The 10,477-nt window shown below is 39.6% G+C and overlaps 1 protein-coding gene across 1 annotated transcript in view; it reads right to left on the bottom strand.

The window, feature by feature from the left end:
• Positions 1–8,239: 8,239 nt before the first annotated feature.
• Positions 8,240–10,477, bottom strand: part of ZDHHC17 (zDHHC palmitoyltransferase 17) — a 58,569-nt gene continuing 56,331 nt past the window's right edge. Inside the window, exon 17 of the mRNA XM_077265338.1 lies at positions 8,240–8,929. Coding sequence (XP_077121453.1) covers positions 8,791–8,929 — 139 coding nt within the window. The 3' untranslated portion in view covers positions 8,240–8,790. The remainder of the gene's footprint in view (positions 8,930–10,477) is intronic.

Below are 10,477 nucleotides of genomic sequence, written 5' to 3'. Positions count from 1 at the left end.
ATATGAAGCACCTAGCCATGCTGTCTACCTTCAAACGTGTGACGGAATGGCTCATTCTAAAGCGTTCACAAAATTTTGTGTAATAAGTCCATTCATGAAATTTCTTGCCTTTAAAAAATCCAATATCAACTGTGAGTGGTATTATTAAAAAGTGAAGATGTTTAGTAAAACAGTAGCTCTGCTACCAAGTAAGGTTACAGAACGGGCACTCGAGTGCTGTAGCGCATAAAAACTGTGAACACTAACAAATGGGGCAGATTTATCAATACTGTCTAATTCATAGACAGTATTCATTTAGACTAGACAGTCTTAAAATGCAGCAGGTATTGCTAATTGCTATAATATTAAGACTGTCCAGTCTGTTTACATCCCTGTTCAGTTGGCTTACTTTGTGGAAAAATGTGCACCACATTTTTTGTTTCATTGTCAGACAAGACACAAAATCTGTCTAAAACACGTTATCGTGCACTACCATGCAAGACAGTGATTTGGGGTTTCGTGTTTTGTTTTTCTTTTTAAATAATTATTTGATGCATTTAGCTTAACCCCTTTCCGACATCGGGCGTAATAGTACGCCAAAGTCAAACTTCCTCCCTTTGATGTATGCTCTAGCGCTGAGCCCACATCTTTTTTCATCACGTCAGCTGTTTTGAACAGCTGACATGTGCCTCTAACAGCCGCTGGCCAATCAAGCACAGTGGTACTGTTGTTTTTAAACCAGGTACTGGTACTTTTGGCAGTGTGGACAGGTGCCAAGTCCTGCTAGAGAATTAAACTTCCATCTCCAAAAAGCTTGTCAGCAGAGGGAAGCATGAAGTGCTCTAGAAATTGCTGGCAGACGGCTGCGCTGACTTTGGTCTTGATAAAACACAGTGGACCTACACCAGTAGATGACATGGCTCCCCAAACCATCACTAATTGTGGAACTTCACACTAGACCTCAAGCAGCTTGGATTGTGGCCTCTCCACTCTTCCTCCAGACTCTGGGACCTTGATTTCCAAATGAAATGCAAAATTTATTTTAATCTGAAAACACCTTCGACCACTGAGCAACAGTCCAGTTTTTTTTCTTCTTGGCCCAGGTAAGACTTGCGTTGTCTATTGGTCATGAGTGGCTTGAGACAAGGAATGCAACACTTGTAGCCCATGTCCTGGATACGTCTGTGTGTGGTGGCTCTTGAAGCAATGACTCCAGCAGCAGCCCACTCCTTGTGAGTCTCTTCCAAACTTTTGAATGGCCTTTTCTTAACAATCCTTTCAAGGCTGCAGTTATCCCCGGTTTCGACCACACTTTTTCCTTCCACTCAACTTTCCACTAATATGCTTGGATACAGCACTCTGAACAGCCAGCTTCTTTAGCAATGACCTTTTATGGTTTACCCTCCTTGTGGGGTGTGTCAATGACTGCCTTCTGGACATCTGTCAAGTCAGCAGTCTTCCCCATGATTGTGGAGCCTACTGAAACAGACTAAATCAGGGGTGTCAAACTGCATTCCTCAAGGGCTGCAAACAGGTCATGTTTTCAGGATTTCCTTGTATTGCACAGGTGATCATTTAATCACCTGCACAAGAATGATTCCAGCACCTTGTGCAATGAGAAGGAAATCTTGAAAACACGCATGGTTTGAGGCCCTCGAGGAATGCAGTTTGACACCCCTGGACTAAATAACCTTTTTAAAACGCTTAGGAAACAATTTCATGTGTTTATTGTTAATTATTCTAATTTACTGAGATAATGACTTTTGGGTTTTCATTGGCTGTAAGCCATAATCATCAACATTAACAGAAATAAACACTTGAAATAGATCACTCTGTTTGTAATGACTCTATATGAGATTCACTTTTTGTATTGAACTGACAAATTAACTTTTTGATAATATTCTAATTTTATGAGAAGCACCTGTATATTGAGTGAGCCCGAAAACAGTCAAGTCGGAAGAGTGACTGCAGACTTGTTGTTTAAGACCGGACAACCACTTTAAAAATTAATTTGTGGTTGATTTTCCGACTATACATACTAGAAGTTTGCTCTCCCAGATAAATGTTTTGGATATCCCACCCAGATAATTTCATATTGTACCATCTTGTTCATGTATTATATTTCTTAATAAAACACTTCCCTTCTGAACCGCTTTAAATCTTCATAATGCAGCTGATACAAGTACAAAAGTCATTCAATGTTCAAAATTGTATAAGGAAAAGTGAGTTAGGCTATATGCATATGTTGCAGATTTTTCAAGTTTTTTCGTGGGTTTTCCGCTGCAAAAATGCTTAAAAAATGCTCACATTAAGCATCCTATCATTTTTAATCTATTCCGCAATATTTGCACACATGTGGCGTTTTTTTCCGCAATAAAAACGCATCGCAGAAAAAAAACGCAGCATGTTCATTAATTTTGCAGATTTTTTTGCGGATTTCCCGCTATATTGTTGCATTGGGAAGCTCCAGAAAAAAAACTAAAAAAATCCACACAAAAAAAGCTAGAAAAGCGTGAAAAATCCGCGTGCAGATTTCCTGCGAAAGTAGTCCGGATTTGCTCAGGAATATTCTGCACACTTTCCTGAATGTGGGCACATATTAGAGTCAAACAAGATTTAAAAAAAAAACCTAATTTTCCAGTTATCCACAAGAAGAGAACACTAAACCGAACTTTCAATATTTATTTGATTAATAACTTACAAAAAAAATTGATGAAATGAACTTATGTAAGGAGAGCTAAATTATGAAATGTACAATTTGTTGCTCACAATGTAGTACAACAAGACAGACAGTAGTAAAATAATACTTGGCACAGTTAAATAAATACAAAATGAAATATACATACAGTTCATTAGCTTTAAAAAAATGTATTGCAGTATTTTTGTAGTTGGCTCGCAAATGGAAAAACATGTAGAGGAAACAAAAAGCAATTTAGAGGCATAAACAAGGACACAGTTCCCCAACAGAGTTAGGTTTGACTATATAAAACCTCATCTCTAGATATGAGTTTCCACGGATACCCTTGCCCTTTAACCAAACATGCTTTTTTGTACTAATTACTGCATCAATCCAGGCAGCCAATCAGCGTAATGGTAGATTATCAGTGCATAGAGCTACACAGTCTACTGCATAACTTCTTACAATATTGGGTATTAACAAAAGACTTGTGCGCAAAAGAAAGACTTACAATAGAAAGAGGAAAACAAAACAATAGTGCAGACAAACTTGATCAAGAAAAGCCTCAGACGATGTTGAGGTTATGGACCAACACTTCAAGATGTTCAACGTTTCCAACAATGGCCAACATAGTCATCTCAAGATCAGGCTATGTGTTCATGAAAGTTGTCCTAGTCTCAGCTCACACAGTCACCAAGCAATGGCTAACAAGTATCATAATCTCTTCCCTTCCAGAGTACCAAAGGTTCAGGAAAACTACAGCAAGTTCCACCAGAAAACAGGAGGTGACATTAGAGGCACCAGTAGAGTTAGTTCTATAGGAGCAGTGTACCCACAGTGGACATTTGTCTTCATTATGCCCAATTAGACAACATATTACTTTACAATACATTCAGAGACATGATTTCTTTTAGAAATTAATAGATTTGATTACATTTGAAGACCTTTTAGTCAACATATAAACGGACCACCAGAATAATTAAAATAGGGTGTTCTATAGGGTATATTAGCACGTAGTGTATAATGATTCACTTTATTTTACTTTTTTTTTTTACATACAGGTAAACGTGTTGAACCTGTGAAACCCCACCTCAACCGTCACATGTGACTATACCGTTGAGACATGTTCACACGAAATCGATATCTTTCATAAAAAAAAATAAAAAATTGATACATGTAGATAGTGTCGTGTGCAGTATGTACATGATGGAGGTCCATCCATTCAGAGGAATGAGAGTTGCAGAAGAGTTTTCAACAAATCTGATGTATGTGAATACATCCTTAAAGACCCCTCTCCTGACTTCCGATATTAATAACAGATACACTAGCAATGTCCGGTTGGTGAATTTGAGAGGGCTACAATACTGTAACCATTATTGGGAAGAAGCAACATTAGGAAAACGCCATGGCCCTTCACCTCCACTTGCCTTTTTTTCTGAGGCCACATGGTCTGCCACTGACTATAGATGGTGGACCTCACTGCCTCTGAGAAAAGTGGAACAGAGCTAATAGAAGCTGATGGATCAGGGTCTTCAGACCAACATTAACTGCACGTCTCCACAATACGCCACCAAAATCAATCAAGAATCTCTATCCCATCAAGCTAGGGCTACACGGCCATGTTACGCAACACTGAAATCCCAGCATTGCGATATCACAACTACTGATTAGCTATGGCGTCAAATTGCGATTTGCGACAAAGAAGATCCAACACATTTGTGACTGACGCAATCCTAACATGACTTATCTGCAATCTGGCCACTTTTTTTAGGTGCAGCTCAAAAATAGTTGTGCAACAGCAAGTTGCAAACAAGCTGCAGAGATGTTTTCGGTGGAGTCACTGAGCACTGGTGGCACCGTGTAACCCCAGACTAATCTTATTACAATACTGAATTCAATAGTCAGCAGTACAATTATTTACTTCCAGACAACCAAGCTGGATACCCCTTTCATTATATGACATAACGTAACGAATACTAGACACAGAATTGTGTCTGAAAATAAAATACGTATTCCTCTCTCAAAAACGGACATTTAGTTAGCCACTGCGCAATGTTCTAAGACAGTAGGACAAGGAGGCTTCATGTATATGAATACAGGTTTTTGTGAAATTCATTTTTAAGAAATATTTGTGGAAAAACTCAAACTGAAAAATTAAATCAAAAGGATTTCAGATGTTCAGGTAACATGGGAAAGAGTGGTGCATGACACAAATGAAATAATAGAGGACTGGTACAGGAGCTGTGGAGTCGGTGTCATGGAAATTACGGAGTCGGAGGTTTGGCTTTCCGACTCCACAGCCCTGCTTAAGAGTAGTGGATTGTCGGGATCATGGGCAAAACTCAGTTCATTAATTCCCCAGAGTATTTATTTACATTTATAGGGAACATGAAGAACCTTCTTTATTTCTTTATTCTCTGACACTTTTTGGAAAGACTTAAAAAAAAAAAAAAAAAAAAGACAGCAGCATAAATAATATATATCCTAGGAGATATCAAGAAAGTGATTTATGTTATAAATTATCTATTTACACTTACAAACTTGATGTTTGTGCATAGTTCTAATGGAGTATATCCTACAGTTAAGGAGGGCATGAACGAAAACCAATCCTACCTTTATTATACTTTTTGTTTTCTCCCAAGAAAGTGTCACTCTCATCCACATGTGGTGTGTAGTACTGAGTGTGAGACCCGTTCAATTAAATGGACTGGAGCTGTAATGCCAGGCTCGGCCAATATATAAATGTGGTGGCTTTTTTTAAATTTAATTAAAATTAATAAGAAAAAGGAAGAACCCTTTAGGTCTGTTTTTTAATGCAATGTAATATATTTATCACTGTATATCAGCCTTGCAGGCTAGTGGTATGGGCTAGCTAGTGTTAATAAAACGCAGAAAAAAAATGTACCCCATAACTTAATAACTTTATCTTCTATTCTAAAATCCATAAGAAACATTTGCATTTGTAAAGGTCAATTACATTTTCAACGATAAACTGAACTTTAATAGAGGTTTGATCATAGATTGAGTGATCTAAACTGGGTGTGCCGCAGGTCTTACTTTTGCCATCAAGTTCGCCGTCTGTGTTTTGTTTTTTAAAGAATGCATGTAAGAGATAATGTTTTCCTTACATTAACAAAACAATAAAAAAAAACGTATGCAGAAGTCGATGAAATTCGATCACAAACTAGAAGTAGAAATTGAGCTCTAATTGCCAAGAAGCCACAGAGAGAAGTCAGTCAGCTCAGTATTCCCAAGCAATAGAGATTGTATCTTCCAAAAAGAAAAAAAAGGCGTACAGAATGGATTCCGCCCCCCCCCCCCTAATTGGTGACTGTGAATCAATACCCAAATCAGGCACAGGGGAAGATAATTAATCTCTGCAAATATACCTCTGCCTACATAAAAATAAGTGTAGTTTTAGTCTATATCCATCTTTCTATAGAAAAACATAAATACCTACCGCACACTGCATTTTCTGTACCTCCTGTAAATTGTTTTTTGTGATGAGAAAAATAGAGGCGCATTTCATTTAAACACAATGGGACACATTTACTAATATTTTGGAAAACATGTTCGATACTTTTGTCTTATTACATCACGTATCGGTCAGCTTCATTTAGGCCAATATGCACGTTCCAAACTCGTCTGGACTCGCACACTACAAATATTTACTAAAGCGCAATTTTTTAATATGAACCAGAATTTTGGAGCGTTCTTCATCAATCTCCCCCAGTATTGTTGTGTTCACAATACTAAAACCTGTACATAGGCTAGAGCTTTATGGGGCTTTGTGAGCAGTTTTTTTGTCCCCAAATACGGTAATTAACAGATGTAGATTCTAGATAATATCTGCTAGGATTTATTCACACCTCAGTATTTTTGATTAGTATATCTTTGCCAAAACTAGGCTAGCCTCCAAAAACGCAGAACAGGTGTCAATCCTTCAATTCGGGCTCTTCCAGACGTCATTGATCAATCTGTCCAATCTCGGATTACAGTGCTCAGACTGGCCACTTATAGGAATAAAGCAGCCACACTCTGGGTCGGGAGACACGTGGCCAGTCTGGGCATTGTGGTCTGAGGTTGGACAGATGATCAATTACATCTGAAAGAGCCACAAGACCATGTGCACGTGCGAATATTTTGGTGATTTTTTTACCTTCCTATTTGTAAGCCAAAACAAGTAACGGATCAGAAGAAAAAGTATAATAGAAACACGTCACCTCTTCTGTATTTATCACCCACTGCTGGTTTTGGCTTACAAATACGGAGGTAAAAAGCTCACCAAATACTACAAGTGTGCACATTGCCTTTAAATTTCTTAGTGTAAGGTCAATTCCTAGTTTTGGCATACAAATACTGATGCAAAATACTGACCAATTACAGACGTGTGAAGGAGCCCTTAATGAGAACAGAAATGTGTTTAGACTTCAGATCTGACAAGATCAAAAGAACAAGGCCGTCTACATTGTGTAAATATATTTTTTTCGCAAATAAATAAATTCCCATACACACACTGCAAATGACCAGCGCCGAGCTGTGTCTTTCACCCTATTCCTTGCATATTTACAGCCCTTCTACCACTGACTTCAAAAGGGAGGAGCAATTCTAATTGGTGAATATTTTTTTTTTTGATAATTTTTAACCTAAACTGCATATAAATTTCAACTATATAACATGCTTTTTCACTGTTCTACTATTTAAACCGCCCCCTCCCCCCCCCAAAAAAAAAAAAAAAATGCGGAATGACTTGAAATATTAATGGCTTACAACAAATTCATGTAGATCAACATTTTCCATATAGTCCCTTATAATATCTGACCGGAATTAATTTACAAAAAAAAAAAAGGAACAAATATAAAGTTACAAAGCAGTAGCGTAGCAGGCTTACATCGGAATGAGAGACCACCACTATACAGAGAGGTTTCCTAACCGTTTGGGGGCTCCTGAAGCTCACAGGTACACTTGTCATCACAGTATTGTTTTATCGTCTATGTTACAGGTGACTTCGCTAAGAACGGTAAGAATCCTGCCGCTAACCAGTGGATACGTATGGAGCTGAACTTCTATAAAGTGACAATATGACATTGCATCCAGTAATATATATGTGCTGTTAACCATTTCTAACCCCCAGAGACTAACACACAAGAGAATACTCTAAATTGCACAGAAAATGGGAACAAAAAAGAAAAACCAACTACCATATTTTCTTTGGCTCCACATCCGTATCCAGTGCCATCTAGTCAGTGTGAAAAGAGCTTTGTCCAGGGCGGGAATATGGGACCCAGTCCGCTCTGAACAAGTTCTTAATATTGCAATTTGGCGATTTACTAAAGTTTCCATAGATTGCTATAGAAGACTACTTGCATGCAACTGCTGGACTTCAGAAAGGGAAACTTTGCATCAGATCTCCAGATTGAAAGGGCAGCGGAAAGTCAGACAATGTAGGAAACATACATTCATCATCAATATTTGTGTGTATGTAACATCTTCATCAAGTTAATCGCAAAAGCTTAATGGCCCCTCCCCCCCCCCCCCCAAAAAAAAAAAAAAAAAAAAAAAGTAGGATTCTTCAGGCCAGCATCAAGATTCACATTTTCAATTACACTATGATAGAGCACAACTAGAGGATCACATTACAGGAATTAAATGCCACAGTATTGTAGATCAAGCCAGGCCACATTAGGAAATCTTGATGGTGTACTAGAAAGTCTCACTCCACTGGGTGTATTCAGAAAGAAAGGGGGCAATGAATAGATTCTGTGCAAGCAGACCAAGACTGAAGCTTGTCGCAAGAGAGATGCCATGCTTGGTTGTGAATGGTGCAAAATAAATAATCGTTAAAAAAATACACAGAACAGAAATACAGATTGCAGATTCACGGCTCTTCAAAATATTTCCAACGCATGGATCTGTTAAAATCCCCCCCCCCCCCACACCCCAATATCTTCTTTCTCTACATCAGTGCGGGCAGACGGTCCTGTCCATGGTCACTGTGGTTGATAAAATGCTGACAGAGAAGGTACTGTAAGATTTATCAATAGCCCTACAAACAGCATGCTATAGTTCAAGGGGCAAGTTTTCGCAAGAGACATCATCTTCAGGTACCACTCTTATTGGATCTTCTGCGGAGACTACACCAGCTGATAACCTGAGCCTGATGTTTGTTCATACTCTATTGTGTATTGCCTTGTCCAGTCCACTGTTACAGGGCGGAACAGACCACAGCATCGGAATTCAAAGAAGTCTATGATATTTCGGATACATCCATGGCTGTAATGTGATGGGGAAAAAAAAAACTTTAATCAGAGGCACAATGATATGCACTGCAACAAATCACTCATTCACCAAGACAGGAAGCAAGTAAAATAAGACAACGGTCCAAGGGTTAAAAATTGTAAAATCTAACATACTACTCACAACTATCTAAGCATTACAGATCTAGATCTTCCTTGGATTTCCCATTTATTTGGTTAGACTTTGAGTCTAAAATTATATTCTTACTAGTGTTGAGCAGAGATGAACAAGACCCTGGTCTGGTGTCCATAGTCGCGCAGCGTAGCATCTGGACTAGGGTCCTACAACCTCCCTCAGCCGGTACTTGTCACCCAGTATGCTGGCATGCATGTCTGAGCACTAGACCCCAGTGACGCCAAGATGAGTACAGTTGTGGACCCTGGGCCAGGCTTCTGGGAATCTTTGTACTCTATTGTATTTTTTTTTTACTTTATATATTGGAAAATTATAATTCTCTGCCTTAAGGTCCGATCAACCTAACCTGCTCTAAACAACCACTGCTCAATAAATATGAGTTGTTTAATAGCCTGCTTACACAGGTAGATTGCTCATTAAAGAAACACTCAAATCAAAATTTTTATCCTCTTAATATATTGCAATCACCATATAAGGCTACGTTCACATTTGCGTTGTGCGCCGCAGCGTCGGCGCCGCAGCGCACAACGCAAACAAAAACGCAGCAAAACGCATGCACAACGCTGCGTTTTGCGCCGCATGCATCGTTTTTTTCATTGAATTTGGACGCAGCAAAAATTCAACTTGCTGCGTCCTCTGCGCCCCGACGCGGGCGCCGCAGCGACGCATGCGGCGCAAAACGCAAGTGCGCCGCATGTCCATGCGCCCCCATGTTAAATATAGGGGCGCATGACGCATGCGGCGCCGCTGCGGCGCCCGACGCTGCGGCGCTGGCCGCAAATGTGAACGTAGCCTTACATAGCTCGGTGTACTCAAAATTGCTCCTTTTTCCCCATCTACCCAGTTAATTCTTCTCTGTTTTATTAGGTCTTTGACATCACATGATTAAAAAGAGGACAGCAGCTCATACATGTCAAACTTTGGTCTGAAGGCCAAATCGGACCCCTGACACTGTCATCGCCCCACCACCCAGCATCGCACTTTCAACTATATCGATGGAAAGCCGTCCGCTCCCTCCCCCATCATTCTCCCTCTACATTGGATGTTTCAGCTATTTCACACACTCAGTGCTGAGCAGTGAAGAGCTTCAGCGCACTCGCAGCCAAAACCAGAGCAGAGGGGGAATAAGGAGAGGCAAGTTTTTTTTGTTTTTACGAGGGGCTTGTTATTCTGTATGAAGGGCTTTGTGAGGCCCATTAATTATTCTTTATGGTGGACTCTGTGGGGCCCAATTTACTAAGTGCAGGGCTGTGTGGGGATCACACGGTGTTTGGGGACACTTTTGTTGGCATCATACTTTATGGGGGAAATGAAAGGGCAATCTAGGGGCATTAGTAGGAGAAAAACTTGTAAGGGCTGCTAAGTTGTGAGGTGTGACCCCACCAAATA

The sequence above is a fragment of the Ranitomeya variabilis genome, chromosome 5 (assembly GCF_051348905.1).
Source record: "Ranitomeya variabilis isolate aRanVar5 chromosome 5, aRanVar5.hap1, whole genome shotgun sequence".
In the NCBI taxonomy this organism is placed as follows: domain Eukaryota; kingdom Metazoa; phylum Chordata; class Amphibia; order Anura; family Dendrobatidae; genus Ranitomeya; species Ranitomeya variabilis.
This window is presented reverse-complemented; position numbering and strand designations above follow the sequence as displayed.